The sequence below is a fragment of the Erpetoichthys calabaricus genome, chromosome 9, assembly GCF_900747795.2.
Source record: "Erpetoichthys calabaricus chromosome 9, fErpCal1.3, whole genome shotgun sequence".
Classification (NCBI taxonomy): domain Eukaryota; kingdom Metazoa; phylum Chordata; class Cladistia; order Polypteriformes; family Polypteridae; genus Erpetoichthys; species Erpetoichthys calabaricus.
The window spans coordinates 108,867,407-108,887,854 of NC_041402.2; the positions used below are offsets into that span (position 1 = coordinate 108,867,407).

The 20,448-nt window shown below is 38.7% G+C and overlaps 1 protein-coding gene across 1 annotated transcript in view; it reads left to right on the forward strand.

Moving 5' to 3' along the window:
• Nucleotides 1–20,448, forward strand: part of slc7a9 (solute carrier family 7 member 9) — a 294,481-nt gene that overhangs the window by 202,842 nt on the left and 71,191 nt on the right. The window contains exon 7 of the mRNA XM_028810064.2: nucleotides 2,544–2,588. Within this exon, the coding sequence (XP_028665897.1) occupies nucleotides 2,544–2,588 (45 nt within the window). The remainder of the gene's footprint in view (nucleotides 1–2,543; nucleotides 2,589–20,448) is intronic.

Below are 20,448 nucleotides of genomic sequence, written 5' to 3' on the forward strand. Positions count from 1 at the left end.
TGTATAATGTGTGAGGACTGAAGTTCAAATATCAAATAAACACTTTCACAAAAGTTATAGTAAAACAAGTACACTTTTATTCAAGAATATAACCAAAGCAAAATAAATTATTCAGTTTAAATGTTGCTGTCAATGTGTAAAAACTGAAGGCCAAATATCAATCGACACAAAATTGACAAGTCTGCTTGGCTGGTGCAGAGGTAAGAACTGCTGCCTCATAATCAATAGGTTGCGTGTTCGATCATGGGTTCTCTCTGGTTTTACCGTTTTGAGTAGTGAGCTGTTATTATTGTTACTATTATACAGTAAAAACATACATTTGATTTAAGTCTGTAACACCCATTGTAAATTTTTGCGACTTCAGTTTTATTCTTTCAGTGACATTAATGTGGTACAACAAACTTGACTCTCCCTCTCTGAGTTGATGGCATTTTATTTCCACTCTTTTCACGAGAGCAGCGATAACCACAGTTGGTGCTGTGGCTGAAGAGCCAAGGTTATTATAGTTAATGAAAAGTAAAATCAAAACTGAAACTATTAATAAAAAAACATTTTTGCAAACTGAAATAAAATAATTAACAAATCCTAAATTAAAAACTTAAACTAAGTGGAACTATTAATGTAGCTGGAAAGACTAACTGAAATAAAATAGTAATTTGCTAAAAATATTTTTAGTTTTCATTTTGGAATAAGTATTCTTGCCAAATATTTATAAATATAATATAAATATTCTTTAACTCTTGTAACTTTTAATTCTAAAACCGAAAGTCATCCCTCATCCATCCAGTGATTGGCAGCTGGTGACAAAGGGTGGGTGTTTATACAGCATTTGCAGTGACAGAGCAAGCTGAATACGGGCACGCAAAGCATGTCAAATAGAAAGCGATTTATTGTGAGATAATAGTGACCATTCTTCAGGAGCTGATTGTGAAAGCATGATAGATTCTGGTGATGATTTTGCTTTGAACGTGCTCAGTAGCTTTCTAAAATGCCATTCACTGGATCTAATGAGGCTCAAGAGAAAAGTATTACAGATAAACCCTTACAGAATAAGTCTGTTTATTAATGAGGGCAAGTTAGCTGTAATCCTGACTGAGCCCAAGATACAGTATGTACACAGCAACTACTAAACAGCAGCACACACTAAGCCAAATTCCAGGGTTCATGAGTCTGACGTCCATTATGATGAGTTACCGCATTTCTTTACACTTCTTGTATAGCAAAATGTAATTCAAACGCCTGAAGTTGGAATGTGCTGGTCAACAAATACCTTTACTGTTTGAACAGAAAAATTACAAATGAGTAATGTTTCAGTTTATTTTCTTTCATTTATAGCCTCACAGATATTTGTAGACAAGGAACACACATTAAATGTATGTATTCCAAATAATGATATATAATTTATCCAATACAATTCCAGACACCTAACTGCCAGATACAGTGACTTCAGCTCTAAGAATTTTGTGCCTGACTCAGTTGGGGATGAGTGTGCAGGCTGCCTACTGCCAGTGCTGATTGACACATTTGCAAAACAAAGACCCTGAAGACGAGGTCTGAGGGAATTTAAGGTAGCCCGGCATTACGAATATTTTCATAGGTTTAACATCTAATGTTAAACGTACTATCCCCACCCTGAAACATGGTGATGACAGTATCCTGCTGTAGGCATGCTTCTCTGCAGCTGGTCCTGGCAGGCTTAGAAAGGTAGAGAATATAATTAATATAGCAAAATACATGGAAATCCTGGAAGAAATTTTGATGCAGTCTGTAAGAAACCTGTGCCTCGGGAGATTTGCTTTCTGGCAAGACAGAGACCAAAACCATAAAGCTCAAGCTATTCAGGAATGGCTTAAAAACAATGTTAATGTCCAGGAGTAGCCAAGTCCAGATCACAATCCAATTGAGAATCTGTGACTGGACTTGAAAAAGGCTGTTCACTCAGAGTCCCCATGCAACCTGAAAGAGCTAGAGCAGTTTTGCAAAGAAGAATGGGGATCAATTAAACTGTGCAGGGATCTACTTTCACTTTTACATTAAAGAGTTTTTTTCTATTATTCAGTGTCAAAAAGCTAAATCCACTGTGATTCAGTCCTGAATAATAATAAAATGTTAAAACTTCAAAGAGGGTGAATTGTTTTTATAGGTACTGTAATGTGGTTCAAAACCGATGTGGTGGTGCATTCTGTTCATGGTTTGTAGAAAAAACAAATATCCAAATTCAAGATCAGACCTCTTGTGAAGTCCAGAATGATGATCTGGGCAAAAAGCCATGAGTCAGAAACAAGAATATAATACGTTCAGAGTCAAGTAGGATAGAATGGACAGGATGTTAGAAAAAAGGAGTATCAAAAGAAGAAAACTTTTGAAAATGATTTTACTTTCAGAGATGAGAACTTAAGTCTTCTAACTTTATTTTGTTAGCTAATAATTTAGCAGACATGATGCTGTATAATTTAACTTTTTATATTAAGCAGACTTGTTTAATGACATTTTACATTTTGCTTAATTACCGTTAACCAGTGCAATTAAATATTTTGTTTCAGGAATCAGCTGAATTATATCACAGAAGAGCTAAAAAATCCTTACAGGTAATATAAATATGAACTTTTTATCTTTAATCAAGAAGCAGTTTTAATAAAAACCCTGTTAACATGTTCAGGACTAAGTGGGTTAGAAAATCACTGACCAACAATTTTAATAAAACTGCACATTACTCATTCACTTGCAGTTATGTTTAAAACATGAATTCTTATTACAGTTTCAGTTAAAATGGTCTATGTTACTAATTTATTAGGAGATATTTATTGATTTTGAAAACTATCTAGATTGTAGCAACTTAAAAAAAAGATGTGGACCAAAGTTCATGTCTTATCTTTTCAGTTACCTGAGCTCATGATTTGCAACATTTTTGGCATTTAAAATTGTTCTGGGATCTGTAGTAATTTATTAAAAAAACAATACAATTTGTAAATATTTTTGCTTTACCTTATCGCTGTCAGATTTTTAACACAGTGCATCAAAGCATGTGTTTTCTTGACAACACAAATGAATATACATTTTTGGCAGGTGAAACCAGCCGTACTGTCAGTTGGAAAACCTAAGTAGTACATGCTGCAGGTGGAGAAAAAAAATCAAGCTTATGTTTAGTACTGAGTTTATGAGACACTTGTGTTCAAGCTTTCACCATTGGCTTCTTCTCCTACTCATATGTCAACTTTTATTCAAAATTTAAACAAAATAACCATCTACTGGGCACCACCTCCTCGCAGGGTACAAACATCCAAATATCATCACTTATAATTTTAATCAGTAATATATAACAGGTTAGAAACAGCAACAGACAGATCACTACTTTTCTATATGAAAAGTTTCCACTGCTTTCATTGATTTTCTAAACCCTAAATATATGTGTGTAAGGTGGCAATCATTTTTGATGTTTGAATGAAATCAGATGTGTATTCAATATATAGATTTCCGAAAATCTTGCACATTTTACAGTTTCAATTTATATATTTTTTGTTTAATACTAGGTTTTTAAATGATTGTGTGTGGTGTTGTGGGTCCACAGCTCTCCCAGCAAAGGCCACTTTGTCTTAAATGAATAATCACCATGCTCACGGCGTAGCGAGTTGCGTGGTAGTGTGGCTAAAGCGGTTTCCGGGAGAATTCGTGCTGTGGCTGTTTCTCACCTAAGTGCGCAGGTGAGGGACGATCCGCAGCGTAATTGATCCCGGGAACCGTTGATTGCCACAGCTGCCACGTCCATTATACATAGAGAAGCCCGAGACGGTTAGGGAGAAGAAAAGAAAACGAGGAAGAAGGAAAGAGAAAGATGGAGGTTGCAGGAGGAAGGAGCAGCGAGTGAGCAAGCAAGCAAGCAGCTGCGGGTGAACGAGCGAGAGCAGGCTCGCGGCAGCTGAGCAGACAGCCTGGGTGTTTGGCCGACACCCAGGGAAGTAGTAGATGTGGTCACTCCATAGAGATTAGTTTTACAAAGGACGGGAGTGACTGGGAGACGAGTGACTCCCCGCTTAAGGCAGCGGGAGTCGGGACTTGGGACGTGGTGTCCCCAACGTGAGAGCCTTGGTCGTTGTGGAATCCCAAGTCACTGTCAGGAGGGGCTGACCAGAGCCAAGGATCGATAAGGTGACTGACAGTAGTAGAAACAGAAGTACATTGAGAAGGTCAGCTGCAGAGAGAGCGTCTCACCTGCTGCAGGGCCCTAATGGGAGAAGCAGGTGAGACGCTAGTTTAAAAGAAGCACCAGGCTTGTCATTTGTGTAACTGTTTTAAAAGACAGCTTCCTGCACAACGTTTTAACCTCGGTTTTAAAGGATTGTTTTTTTTGCATTGTTTTTAACCTCCACATTTCTTTAATGGATTATTTATTTAATGAAGAAGATTTTTGGAACACTTGTTTTGATTGTTTGTTGTAAATAAAAGCACTTTGCACTTTTTACATCATCCCCTTGCTCTAATGTTATTGCCTCACTGTCTAGCTCATCGGTAACATTACTGACGGTGTTGGGTTCAAGGGCTCCCTAATAGAAGATGGGAGCATGGAGCTGAACCCGCATCGTCACATTATGCCTGCTAAATTCAATTCATTTTATTTCTGTATGGTACTCTTCACTGAGTGCAGACTCAGAAGTGTGTAACAATTTCATAGGTAAAATACAGTTAGACTTTATTAATGACCTATTGCATAATACATATGGAAAAAGACGCAGAATTGTTTAAACAACACGTCTGTATCTGACTTCTTAAGATGTCTTAATCATTTCTGGAAAAGAAGGTGGTGGGGGATCTTTTCAAATCTTGTATCTATACTAATAAAAGGCAAAGCCCTCACTGATTGACTGACTGACTCACTCACTCACTCACTCATCACTAATTCTCCAACTTCCCGTGTAGGTGGAAGGCTGAAATTTGGCAGGCTCATTCCTTACAGTTTATTTACAAAAGTTAGGCAGGTTTCATTTCGAAATTCAAAGCGTAACGGTCATAACTGGAACCTCTTTTTTGTCCATATACTGTAATGGATGGGGGCGGAGTCGCGTATCGCGTCATCACGCCTCCTACGTAATCACGTGAAATGCCTTGGGGCCGATCTGGAAGAAGGTAGCGAAGCGCCTTGATTTAAACCATTCCATGTCTTGGTGGGTTTAATACTGTGTAAGCATACATATTAACACATGTTCAATTAAACGTGTGCATTTACGGGGTGATTTCTCAGGCTTAAAAGCTCGCCTTTTATTAAAAAAGTAAATGCAAACTGTTTTCATTCTGAAGGGCACAAACCATGTTGGATTTTGTAATGATAGTTGATTAGTAAGGTCTATTAAGGGATACTTACAGAATGATTAGTAATGCCTGTGAATGCCGATGCAAGTAGGAGAATGGGTGTGAACTAAAGAACGAGTAGTAACTTGTACAGTAAATGTCTCTAAAGTCTGTCTATTAAAAAGTTATTATATCTTTCAATCCTGTGTATTGATTAAACTACGAACCTAACAAGATCACTATATGGTGTCAGAAGTGGCGGATTGGAAGAGGAATGTGAAGAAGAGGTTCAGCTTTTGAACGAGTCTCGTGTCTGTGAGTAACCCGAAAACGTGGTCAGAAAGCGCTAAGATGTTCTAGCAAAAGAGAAAAAAAAATATGGAAGGATTACAGCCCCCACCAAATCTCCAGTTAAAGGGAAATGTAGCTGAAAATTGGAAAAGATTTAAACAGAGATTTGAGTTGTATCTTGCTGCGATTGAAGCAGATAGGAAAAGTGAAAAAATGAAAGCGTCTATGCTTCTACATGTAATTGGCGAAGAGGCGCTAGAGGTGTATAACAATTTTCAGTTTGAATAACATGGAGACAATATGAAATTGAACAAAATAGTTGAAAAATTCGAAACGTATTGCAACCCAAAGCGCAATGTGACATTTGAGCGGCACAAGTTTTTTACATGTTTCCAGAAAAGCGGAGAAACAATAGACCCGTATGTGACGGAATTGCGTAATAGGAGCTGTTCTAAGAAGAAACCGTCGAGACATCAAAGGACCAATAAACTCTAATCAGAACACTAACACCAGTGAAACAAATATTAATGAGAAAACAAGTATAAATCAGGAAAGAACATCTCAACTGCAAACACAATTAACCAGAAGATCAAAACGTCAAGTAAAACCACCAGAACGACTCATTGAGACATGTTGAGGATTAAAGCAACATTTTCAATTAAGAAATGCTGAATTCCTTTAACAGTTGTGCTTTTTATACATAGTTTGAATGCTGGATGTATGCCTGAAATGTTTTGGATAGTTCAGTTGTTTGAAGTGATAAAGAATTAAACGTGTACATTTACGGGGTGATTTTTCAGGCTTAAAAGCTCGCTTTTTATTAAAAAGGTAAATGCAAACTGTTTTCATTCTGAAGGGCACAAACCACGTTAGATTTCAGCCGTTAAACGCGCAAAAATGTCGGTACACCAGATAAATAAGCGCAACATATTATCAGTTGTATTGTATGCTTACAATACACAAAGCTCCGGGTTTGCTGAAATATTACTGAAGAATGAAAAAAAACGAAAACGGGCAAATGGGGCTATGCATACAAATGTCCATCCATCCATTATCCAACCCGCTATATCCTAAATACAGGAGCCAATCCCTGCCAACACAGGGCACATGGCAGGAAACAAACCCCGGGCAAGGTGCCAGCCCACCGCAGGGCGCACACACCCACACACCAGGGACAATTTAGAATCGCCAATGCACCTAACCTGCATGTCTTTGGACTGTGGGAGGAAACCGGAGTACCCGGAGGAAACCCAGACATACACAGGGAGAACATTCAAACTCCACGCAGGGAAGCGAACCCGGGTCTCCTAACTGGCACCTTTCACTGCACCACCATGCCACCCGCGTACAAACTTAAAAGGTTTAAATAAACAAGAAATATATACCTTTATTTTTACTTCCTTAACTTGTGGAGGGTGTATCCTGTAGCAAAGCCCTAAGTTTTTTCATGAAAGCCCCTTTCAGTCAATAAGCCTTAAAAACAGGTGTAAAGCTAAACTTGCAGCACCACTATTCAATTACACTTGCCTAACGCCTGTCCTAAGGGGACATACTGTGGGATCTAGGCATCAGTCAAAGCACCAATCACAGGCCCGATTCGAAAGCGGGAAGCTGTGATTTGTCGTCTCCCTCCCATGTAACAATCACAGCCCGTGTTACAACGCACTATGTATGTATGTATATATGTATATGTGTGTGTTTATGTATGTGTATATATGTATGTGTATATATATGTTGATATGTGTATATATATATGTGGATGTGTATATGTGTGTATATATATATATATATATATATATATATATATATATATATATATATATATATATATATACACACAGGGGTATGTATATATGTATATGTAGATATGTGTATATGTAGATATGTATATATATGTATATGTATATATATGTTTACATAACCTCTTTAACACACTACTTCTCCGCTGTGAAGCGCGGGTATTTTGCTAGTCATTAATATTAATAATATTAATAAAATAATATTAATAAATGGTAATTTATGTTACTGTTTCTAATCTGTGTTATGTGTCAACATTATAATCGATATATTTGTACCCTGTAAGCTCAATTTTTCTCCTTTGCAGTGCTGACAAAACTCACACATTTCCCAAAATCAATACTAACATGAAAATGAATGTCGGCCATATAATTTATTTAATTTATTTATTTACTTAAGTAACTTCTTTCTAATATATTTGGAGGCATATTTACATTCCCAAGTCTGCTTGCTTTGTGTCAAATCAGGAGATAATTACTTACATCCCTTCAATCTCCAGTTTGTTCAGTTACCATTAATACAGTAAACTCTCAAGCAAACCAAAAGTAACAATAATCACCCAGGCGAATGTCATGGACTTCTTTCATTGGGCAGATGCAGAATAAAACAGCCATGAACGATAAACAAGACCTACACTGGTGTAGTGGCACATTTGCATTGATTGGTCTGTTTACATGTGGGAGGTATTTTCTTCAAAAAAAGAAATGTAAATTAAAATTACAAAATAAAAATGTAATCTCTCTTTTTTCATTTATTTTTCAAAGTCTATGCATAAGGAAACAGCATAAATTAAAAATAAAATGAAATAATACCCCTTGCAATTTCATTTTCCACAAACATTTTTGAAAATTTTAAAAATTAAATTAAATTAGTAGCAGTCATTTCATTTTCTCTTTTGTCTTCTTTTTCCATACCTGTCTTGGTGTGTTGGTGTTATAATTAAAATGAACATGGTGTACGGACAAAAGCAGAAATGTGTGTACGCACAAAAAAAATCCTGATGCATGAATCTGTGTGTACGGCAACTTCTGTGTTCTTCCGCTCCATAAATCCCGGTCAGCATGAAAAGTAACGCTCGTGCACATGCTTGATGCCCCACCCAAACTCCTCACAGAATTACGCCTCTTTGAATATGCAAATCAATATAAATAGTCCTTTATATTTTGTTTATGTTTTATTGTTTATGTTTGAAAAGGCAGTGGCAAAAGCACAGAGGAAAAGAAGAATTTCAGTGAATACTAAGCAGAGGCAAGGAAAAACATACTATATGTTGGTTTAAGCAGTGATATAAACAACAAAAGTAAGTTGATCGAGTAACAGAGTGGCAGAGAAACTCATAATGTTAAATTTTAGAAAGTCGCACAGTGCCTGAAATAAATAAGAAGTGGTCAGATAACAAAGTCTCCATGAAAAGATGAGTCATAGCCACCATCAGAGTGTCATATGGAAGTGTATTAGGGTACAGAGAAAAGGAAAAAAAACTGGGACACAGTGTGGAAAAAAAGGTTGAAATTTCCAGTCACGTAGTTTATTTTGTCATTAAAGTAGAATGTCATTAACTTCATCTTAAAATTGTTTAATTTACTAGTTTCTCAAATCCCGTTGTAATTAAAGTAGCATTTTAAATGCTTTGTATTCTATGTACTCTTTATGTGTGTGAATTACTATGTGCTTCTTAAATAGGCTTTCTCTTACACCAACAGGACACAGAATACATTACATTCATGATGTTACAGCTCTCAGAACAATTTAAATACTGAGATGTATACTTGATATCATTTTCATGATGATAGAAATTAAAGCATGTATAAAACATTGAGGCACGTTGGCACAGTGGTAGCGACGAGCTGGCGCCCCTTCTAGAGATTGTTCCTGCCTCCTGCTGCACCATGCACGACCCTCAATAAAATAATTTATTACAGCAGTACTGTCTCTTTCAAATGTACTTATCCCTGATTCTTGTCCTTAATTTTCTTTCTTCAAATAACCAGTCGCCACACAATCAGCTCTTTAATAAATGTTAAGCCATCTGTAAGCTTAGAACGCTGATTCTTCAAAACCTTTAAGGAACATTGAAATATCTTCGTAGTAAATGTTTAATTATTCCATCCATCTGTCCATCCAGAGTCACGCCAGTCCCAGCAAGCATACAGCGCAAGGCAGGAGCAATCCCTGAACAGGGCGCAGCAGATCGCTACCACTGCACCACCGAATCCTCACATATTTAATCATTAACAATATACATTATTTAAATGAAGTTAAAAATGTATTTGTATAATGTGATACATATACTGCATTTCATCTTAAAAATAATATTAAGAATATAGCGCCTGGAAATCTAAATCGATTTAGAAGCCAGTCGTCATTATCTGTAAATAGGCAGATAATGCCTTCTATTGAATTGAATTGAATTCCTTTATTGTTATTGTAAGTTACAATGAGATTCAATATGCAAATCTTTCCTAAACTTATTTTCCTATAAAATGGTAAAATAACAACAACCACAATAATAATAACAATAATAATAATAATATTAATAATAATAATAATAATAGGATAAAAAACAGTGAAAAATATACAATATGAAAGCATAAGTGGCTCAGGTTGTGCAATATTACAACTGTAATGCGAGTTTACAGTGAGGCAACTGTACTTATAAGTACAAACAGTTCTACTGGGACCACTTGATGGACTGATTGAGCGCATTTATAGCTCTTGGAATGAAATTGTTTCTGAACCACGGGGTCCGTACAGGAAAGGCTCTGAAGTGTTTGCAAATGGGAGAAGTTCAAATAGACTGTATCTATGGCTGAGGCAGCGTGTGCTAGAAACTGTATCCTGATTTTTCTCCTCACTCTTGACACAATCTACCATAGAGCTTTCCGATCAGCTGCTGTATAGCTGTGATTCCACACTCAGACACAGTAGGTTAAAATACTCCAAGTGTTGCTCTGAGAGTAACAACGCTAAAGTGGCTATGGTATTTGGAATAGTTTGGCTATTCGGTGCACCATTATATGGTTACAGGTTGATTACAATCAGATGCCTTGAACTTAAAAACAATATGCAGTTAATTTCAGTGTATTTGATAAAGCCATGTGAATCTAAAAAATAAAGGGAAACCACACAGGAACAATAGCACTGCTTTGATGCTGGGTGCCGCCAGTTTGCAAAACCGAGCGGAAAACTTGTGTACACAAGGGTTTGAGCTGGCATGAAAATGTGCATGGCTTTACTCCAAGTTTAGTTTTTATACATCACGATGTGAGTGTGGAAACGGGCGTACGCAACATTTTTGTGTGTATGCACTGTTTATACATGAGGCCCCAGGGGTTTAGGAGAGGAGAAATCGATCAACAGAGGATGACGCACAAGATGAGGAGGAGGAGAATCATACAGTTCTCCACAACTGCAATTACGCTTCAACTCTGGATCCAGAAGTTGTCGACCTGGCGCTTGATAAAAACATGTCTCTCAGAGAGGAGATCCTCCAGCTGAGGTAACAAATTGAGATGCTTACAATGAAGTAGTGGTTTGGCATTCATCATTTTATGCCAATTTTATGCAGCTGCAGATTTCAGACTCTGCCTTCCACGACCACACCCCCAGCATTCAACATCCATCCCCTGTCACATTGCTTTCATTGCAAAACTAGTAACGTTGATTAAACCTGTAACCCTAAAAGAAGTTAATATGCCTTCTTGTCATCACGAGACAAGAAGCCGATTTCCTGTTTATATTATTATGTTCATATTTCCTTTTAGAAAAAGTAAAAATTTTATAATATATGATTCAGGATTCGATGTTTAAAAGAAAGAGAACATAACATAATTTTTAGATTAAGGAAACACCATGCTAAATATAAATGTGGCTGCTCTAACTTCTATTATAGTGAATTCTATCATTCGAAATATTTGAAATTATTTTTACATTATTTCTGGAACCTTGTTCAATAGAGGGGAAAGTTCTGTTAATGGCATTAATTTATTATGTTACAAAATGAGTAATGATCAGCAGGAATGAAAATGAAGGTCTAAACTTTTGAGTTCTCAGTAAAAGAAAAAAAAAAAAACTTTAAAAAATTGTATTGAACAAAGGTTGAAACAATCCAGCTTACATGGAGACCTTCATTGTCAATTGTCTGTCTTAAATAGTCTTTTCTTAATTTTGTTCTACACTGCAAATATAATGTAGATAAATTTCAAGTGGAGTTATTAAACTGTTGAATGTTTTCCTGGTTTTTAATTTTAATGCATAATTGTTCTCTCTGTGAAAATTAAAGGAGTGACAGAGACATCTACAGTATATCTCTATATATTTATTATCTTTTTCTATACATTTTTTTTATTGATATTTAAAGTTTGCCCTGTTTCACTACTACATGGGTAGAGCCGCAGTGGACAGCTAGTATCAGTAATCCCTCCTCCATCGCGGGGGTTGCGTTCCAGAGCCACCCGCGAAATAGGAAAATCCGCAAAGTAGAAACCATATGTTTATATGGTTATTTTTAGAATGTCATGCTTGGGTCACAGATTTGCGCAGAAACACAGGAGGTTGTAGAGAGACAGGAACGTTATTCAAACACTGCAAACAAACATTTGTCTCTTTTTCAAAAGTTTAAACTGTGCTCCATGACAAGACAGAGATGACAGTTCTGTCTCACAATTAAAAGAATGCAAACATATCTTCCTTTTCAAAGGAGTGCAAAGCAAGCAGTCAAAAAAAAAATCAATAGGGCTTTTTGGCTTTTAAGTATGCGAAGCACCGCCGGTACAAAGCTGTTGAAGGCGGCAGCTCACACCTCCTCTGTCAGGAGCAGGAAGAGAGAGAGAGAGAGCCACAGAAAAACAAAGTCAAAAATCAATACGTGCCCTTTCAGCTTTTAAGTATGCGAAGCACAGTGCAGCATGTCCTTCAGGAAGCAGCTGCACACAGCCCCCCTGCTCACACCCCCCTACGTCAGCGCAAGAGAGAGAGAGAGAGAGAGAGAAAGTAAGCTGGTTAGCTTCTCAGCCATCTGCTAATAGCGTCCCTTGTATGAAATCAACTGGGCAAACCAACTGAGGAAGCATGTACCAGAAATTAAAAGACCCATTGTCCGCAGAAACCCGCGAAGCAGCGAAAAATCCGCGATATATATTTAAATATGCTTACATATAAAATCCGCGATGGAGTGAAGCCGCGAAAGGCGAAGCGCGATATAGCGAGGGATCACTGTATTACAGAAAAATAAATGCATTTTTAGGTAAATGGTTTTAAAATTATATCATTTGAGAGAGTAAGGTGTTTAACACTAGAATTACCAGAGCCTACGAAAAAACTCGTAGATCCGGCCCACCTTAAATCGCTTCTTAAAACCGTTCTCACCTCTCTGCCAGCGTCTTTTGTCATCTAAATGTACTGATAAAGACAAGCTGCCAGCAGCCGGCTATTCCATCCCCCCAACGACTTAGAACGTAAACGAGCTTTTCCCAGCTCATGCCTTGATTGATTATCTGGGAGTGAAGTGGAGTTTTAGAGTAGAAATAATAGATTGTTATTTGAAACACACGCATTTCATATGTGTTGCATTTCTACAGTAATCTGTGTAAACACATTGTTAAAACAAAAACGTTTTATATATTCTAGTAGCAAATGACAAAATGTAGGCATAACTATATAATGTATGAAGCCTGAAGTCCAAATATCAAAGACACACTTTCACAAAAGGTACAAAAAAAAAGCCACCGCCAAAAAAAGCCGCCTTAGTGTGAGATATTGACATGAATTAGCTATCACTGCTTCCGTGGCGCAACAGTATCAGTCGCTGACTGGGAAACTGAAGGTCATGAGTTCAATCCTGCACAACTCCCTTTTGAGAAGTGTTCTTATTTTCACTATTTTAGAATAAAAAGATACATTTGATTTCAGTCTGTAACAGCCAGTGTAATTTATGATATTTGTAAAGGTTAGCTTTATTTTTTTTTTAAATTCACTTTTCATTGTCTCAGTCGCGTTCAGGATCCATCCCTACCGCCCCCCACCTGACACTGCTGTTTTCACATAAAGACGCGCTATAGTTCTGCAGTGTATCACGATACATACGACCGCATGTTTTTTTCCCCCCAATATTGCCAGTCCCCACGTGTTGCTGTATGCTGTTTCTTTTGTACTCCAGGTCATGCAGAGGAAAGCATAGTAAAGAGCAGTAACTTCAGCGCTATATGCAATCATCAGGCACTCCCCATCTGATGCTGTTTTCACATAAAGACGCGCTAAAGCTCTGCAGTGTACTTTGAAGAAATCATTTTATGACGCGAATAGTACCAATCAGAAAACATCGTCGAAGTAATGCAATATTATTTGAAAACGAACAGCGTCAGATCGGGTGTGAAGTTATACTGGCGCTGTTTGAGTCAGATCAGAAGCTGAATAAGCTGAGAAAGCTCCTGTTCTGACTCTAAGTAAAAAAACATGAATTAATCAACAGAAATAACCGCGATTGACATTTTAAAGTTAAAGATTTACAGTGCATACCAAGTTATAAATTAAATGTCCGTTTGAGGAAAAAAAAACACTTTCTTCAAAGCTGGGAATCGAACTCACGTCTCTGTGGCACGGTAGGGCAGCTGTGCTCCAAGTCAGCAAACCGTAGCGTTAAGTCACGGAAGCTGTTGTATCATCCTTGAACCTTTTGTAAAAGTGTTTATTTGATGTTTGGACTTCAGGCTTCACAGATTCTATAGTTTATGCCTACATTTTATAACATTTATTACTAAAATTTGAAAAAGTTTCTGTTTTAGCAATGTGTTTACACAGATTACTGTAGAAACGGAACACGCATGAAATGCATGTATTCCAAATAGCGATCTATTATTTCCATTCTAAAACTCCAGCAGTTCAGTCACTCCCAGATAATCAAACAAGGCATGAGCTGGGAAAACTTAGTGAACGTTCTGCGACGGTGGGGGATGGAATAGCCGGCTGCTCGCTGCTCCTCTTAATCGGCACATTTAGAAGACAAAAGAGAGGTGAGAACGGTTTTAAGGTGGGCCGGATCTACAAGTTTTTTCGTAGACTCTGGTAATTCTAGTGTTAAAGACTACAAAGTGGTGCCTCCATTCAGATACAAGAAATAAGATTGGATATTTACATTTCTTGGGCTCTGTTTAAAATAGATGTGTTCCTTCTTAGATATTCTTTTGGAGTGACCAAGATTCCAGATTTTTTTGTCATATACAGTCAGGACAGGTATAAAATGTCATCACGTTTGTTAAGATGGGCAAAATACTTAAGTATTAATCATTTCAATTTTTGTAAACTGTTGTTATGTTCAAATAAGCTTTCTTTGTGATATTGGTCCTTCCTGAACCTTCTTATGGCAATGCATTCCCAATGTTAGTAGTGTACCTGCTACAAATACATGCAGCTAAGTTCATCCATCTTGTTAAAGCCTACGGTAGCATAACCATTAAGTTTATATATGTAAAATTTTACTGTTCTATACTACTACTTATAGTTTTAAAGTTGTTACCAAACTATTTTGTTGTTTGTGTGTTGAACATTATGTTTATTTACTTGTAGTTTCCTACCTGCTCTTTGTTATTAAACTGGAGATTTGTACACCTGGCGTCAAGCCAGTCTCCAAGATGTTATATTGATAAAGGGAGGAGTTTAGCTGACTGAATATCTATTATCTCTTAATAGTGAGATCAGAACAGTGAAACAGCTACATCCTGGCTGGCTTTATAAAAGGTTACAGATCAAACTGAATGGAAAGGATACTGCATCTCTGCCGCTACAGAGTTGGGCAGAAATTATACAGAGAAGTCACATTCAGAGAGGCTCTCTCAGAGGCTGCGGAACAGCATAAGGAGCAGCAAATCCACCACTTTTTCTCCAAGCGGTTTGAGAACCTTCCAAACGTTTGGCTATGATCGTCAACGATTCAACATCATGACGAAGAAATTCATCTCGGAGAACTGCAGGTATCCCTGCCAGCGGTATATTCATGACAACCTTTTCCACAACACGCTCCATCTCGTTTCCCTCAAACCAGCAATGAACTTTATGAATCAAATCTTGAATTTGCACACGAATGGGACCGTCCATGATCAGTTTCCAATCATGAAGTGCAAAACCTTTAGACAAAAAGCTGGTAGTATTTCGTAAAACAACCTGCTGTTTCAAGAAATCATAATCGCCAAGTTTATCGCGAGGCACATTCCGTAAAGCAATTAAGGCATCCCCAGACAAAAAAGGGGTGACGATGACAGCCCAGTTTCGTTTGTCCCAGCCAAGCAAAGTCGCCGCATGTTCAAAAGCTAAAAGAAACGTCTCAGGGTCATCTGACCCATCTTCGTCAGCACATCCTTGGAATTAGTAGATAGAGCAGGAACCGGATCATCCTCCGGGTCGGGAGGAAGCGGGACATTTTGAACAATCTGAAACAACTCCTCGGCGTTTATCTGTGCCACCACTCCTGGTACCACTTGTCACGCTTGGGTCACAGATTTGCACAGAAACACAGGAGGTTGTAGAGACAGGAACCTTATTCAAACACTGCAAACAAACATATGTCTCTAATTCAAAAGTTTAAACGTGCTCCTTGACAAGATGGAGATGACAGTTCCGTCTCACAATTAAAAGAATGCAAACATATCTTCCTCTTCAAAGGAGGGCGCGCCAGGAGCAGGGAAGGTCTGAGAGAGAGAGAGAGAAAAGCAAAACAATCCAATTCTGACAGGTGCTGTTCGGACTTTTAAGTACGTGAAGTGCCGCGTGGATCGCGCGATAGATCAGCCGCAAGTAAGCCCGACAAGCAAGGGAGCAATGTGAAGGCAGACTTTCAGCGTTTTTTAGAGGAGCGTATATATATATATATATATATATATATATATATATATATACAGTACTGTGCAAAGTTTTAGGCAGGTGTGAAAAAAAGCTGTAAACAAAGAATGCTTTCAGAAATATAAATAATGATTGTTTATTGTTATCAGTGTACAAAATGCAAAGTGAGAGAACAAAAGAAAAATCTAAATCGAATCAATATTTGGTGTTACTACCTTTTGCCTTCAAACCAGCATCAATTCTTATACAGTGCATCCGGAAAGTATTCACAGCGCATCACTTTTTCCACATTTTGTTATGTTACAGCCTTATTCCAAAATGGATTAAATTCATTTTTTCCCTCAGAATTCTACACACAACACCCCATAATGACAACATGAAAAATGTTTACTTGAGATTTTTGCAAATTTATTAAAAATAAAAAAATTGAGAAAGCACATGTACAGTACATAAGTATTCACAGCCTTTGCCATGAAGCTCGAAATTGAGCTCAGGTGCATCCTGTTTCCCCTGATCATCCTTGAGATGTTTCTGCAGCTTAATTGCAGTCCACCTGTGGTAAATTCAGTTGGTTGAACATGATTTGGAAAGGCACACACCTGTCTATATAAGGTCCCACAGTTGACAGTTCATGTCAGAACACAAACCAAGCATGAAGTTAAAGGAATTGTCTGTAGACCTCCGAGACAGAATTGTCTCGAGGCAGAAATCTGGGGAAGGTTACAGAAACATTTCTGCTGCTTTGAAGGTCCCAATGAGCACAGTGGCCTCCATCATCCATAAGTGGAAGAAGTTCAAAACCACCGGGACTCTTCCTAGAGCTGGCCGGCCATCTAAACTGAGCGATCGGGGGAGAAGGGCCTTAGTCAGGGAGGTGACCAAGAACCCAATGGTCACTCTGTCAGAGCTCCAGAGGTCCTCTGTGGAGAGAGGAGAACCTTCCAGAAGGACAACCATCTCTGCAGCAATCCACCAATCAGACCTGTATGGTAGAGTGGCCAGACGGAAGCCACTCCTTAGTAAAAGGTACATGGCAGCCTGCCTGGAGTTTGCCAAAAGGCACCTGAAGGACTCTCAGACCATGAGAAAGAAAATTCTCTGGTCTGATGAGACAAAGATTGAACTCTTTGGTGTGAATGCCTGGCGTCATGTTTGGAGGAAACGTGGAACCATCCCTACAGTGAAGCATGGTGGTGGCAGCATCATGCTGTGGGGATGTTTTTCAGCGGCAGGAACTGGGAGACTAGTCAGGATAAAGGAAAGATGACTGCTGCAATGTACAGAGACATCCTGGATGAAAACCTACTCCAGAGCACTCTTGACCTCAGACTGGGGCGACGGTTCATCTTTCAGCAGGACAATGACCCTAAGCACACAGTCAAGATATCAAAGGAGTGGCTTCAGGACAACTCTGTGAATGTCCTTGAGTGGCCCAGCCAGGGCCCAGACTTGAATCTGATTGAACATCTCTGGAGAGATCTTAAAATGGCTGTGCACCGACGCTTCCCATCCAACTTGATGGAGCTTGAGAGGTGCTGCAAAGAGGAATGGGCGAAACTGGCCAAGGATAGGTGTGCCACGCTTGTGGTATCATATTCAAAAAGACTTGAGGCTGTAATTGCTGCCAAAGGTGCATCGACAAAGTATTGAGCAAAGGCTGTGAATACTTATGTACATGTGATTTCTCAGTTTTTTTTATTTTTAATAAATTTGCAAAAACCTCAAGTAAACTTTTTTCACGTCATTATGGGGTGTTGTGTGTAGAGTTCTGAGGAAAAAAATGAATTTAATCCATTTTGGAATAAGGCTGTAACGTAACAAAATGTGGAAAAAGTGATGCACTGTGAATACTTTCCGGATGCACTGTAGGTACACTTGCACAAAGTCAGGGATTTTGTAGGATTATAGTCAGGTGTACGATCAACCAATTATACCAAACAGGTGCTAATGATCATCAATGTCACATGTAGGTTGAAACACAGTCATTAACTGAAACAGAAACAGCTGTGTAGGAGGCTTAAAACTGGGCGAGGAACAGCCAAACTCTGCTACCAAGGTGAGGCTGTGGAAGACAGTTTCATGTCATGGCAAGACTGAGCACAGCAACAAGACACAAGGTAGTTATACTGCATCAGAAAGGTCTCTCCCAGACAAAGATTTCAAAGCAGACTGGGGTTTCAAGATGTGCTGTTCAAGCTCTTTTGAAGAAGCACAAAGGAACGGACAACGTTGAGGATCGTAGACGCAGTGGTCGGCCAAGGAAACAGTGCAGCAGATGAAAGACACATCAAGCTTATTACCCTTCGAAATCGGAAGATGTCCAGCAGTGCCATCAGCTAAGAACTGGCAGAAACCGGTGGGACCCAGGTATACCCATCTACTGTCCGGAGAAGTCTGGCCAGAAGTGGTCTTCATGGAAGAGTTGCAGCCAAAAAGCCATACCTCCGAAGTGGAAACAAGGCCAAGCAACTCAAGTATGCATGAAAACATAGGAACTGGGGTGCAGAAAAATGGCAGCAGGTGCTCTGGACTGATGAGTCAAAATTTGAAATATTTGGCTGTAACAGAAGGCAGTTTGTTCATCGAAGGGCTGGAGAGCGGTACAATAATGAGTGTCTGCAAGCAACAGTGAAGCATGGTGGAGGTTCCTTGAACGTTTGGGGCTGCATTTCTGCAAACGGAGTTGGAGATTTGGTCAGGATTAATGGTGTTCTCAATGCTGAGAAATACAGGCAGATACTTATCCATAATGCAATACCATCAGGGAGGCGTATGATTGGCCCCAAATTTATTCTGCAGCAGGACAACGACCCCAAACATACAGCCAAAGTCATTAAGAACTATCTTCAGCGTAAAGAAGAACAAGAAGTCCTGGAAGTGATAGTATGGCCCCCACAGAGCCCTGATCTCAACATCATCGAGTGTGTCTGGGATTACATGAAAAGACAGAAGGATGTGAGGAAGCCTACATCCACAGAAGATCTGTGGTTAGTTCTCCAAGATGTTTGGAACAACCTACCAGCCGAGTTCCTTCAAAAACTGTGTGCAAGTGTACCTAGAAGAATTGATGCTGTTATTGAAGGCAAAGGGTGGTCACACCAAATATTGATTTGATTTAGATTTCTCTTTTGTTCATTCACTGCATTTTGTTGATTGATTGAAAATAAATGATTAACACTTCCATTTTTGAAAGCATTCTTTGTTTACAGCATTTTTTCACACCTGCCTAAAACTTTTGCACAGTACTGTGTGTGTGTGTGTGTATATATATATATAATATATATATAATATTGTGAGGAATGGCCGGCTGAATATTCCGGTCCACACCTCCAGGCCACTAGATGGAGTCCTCCCAGCAGCATGGAAGGTCCCCAAATTCCAGTAGGGCATTATGGACGGTGTAGTTTTTATAAACAACCCTGCTGGATACCATGGGGGCCACCAGGAGCTGCTGTAGGGAGGCTTACAGAGTGCTACGTTCCCTATAACCCGGAAGTGCGTCATAATCACATGACCAGAAGGAACGATGTGCTTCCGGGTTGAAGAAAAGGACTTTTAATCTGACCCGGAAGTGATAAGGAATCATGGACTGTAGTATTGTAACCACTTCTGGGTCAGGGAATATAAAAGGACGATGGGAAATCCCAGAAGTTGAGCTGAGTTGGGAGGCAGGGTGGCTAAGCGTCTGGGAGTGGAGGATTGGTTATTGTTTATTGATTGGAGTATTGTTTATTAATTATATGAGAATTGTGGAGTGTAAGTGCTTTGTGCACTGTATTGTCTGAATAAATATAATTATTGGACTTTTACCTGGTGTCTGGAGTCAAGTCAGAGGGTTCAAGAGGACAACAGTGCCTCAATCTGTCACTATATATATATATATATATATATATATATATATATATATATATACACTGCCTGGCCAAAAAAAAAGTCACCACCAAAAAAAAAGGTCACACACTCTTAATATTTCGTTTGACCGCCTTTAGCTTTGATTACGGCACGCATTCACTGTGGCATTGTTTTGATAAGCTTCTGCAATGTCACAAGATTTAGTTCCATCCAGTGTTGCATTAATTTTTCACCAAGATCTTGCATTGATGATGGTAGAGTCTGACCGCTGCACAAAGCCTTCTCCAGCACATCCCAAAGATTCTCAATGGGGTTAAGGTCTGGACTGACCTTCTTCCATTGCTCCAGAGTCCAATCTTTATGCTCCCTAGCAAATTGAAGCCTTTTTTTCCG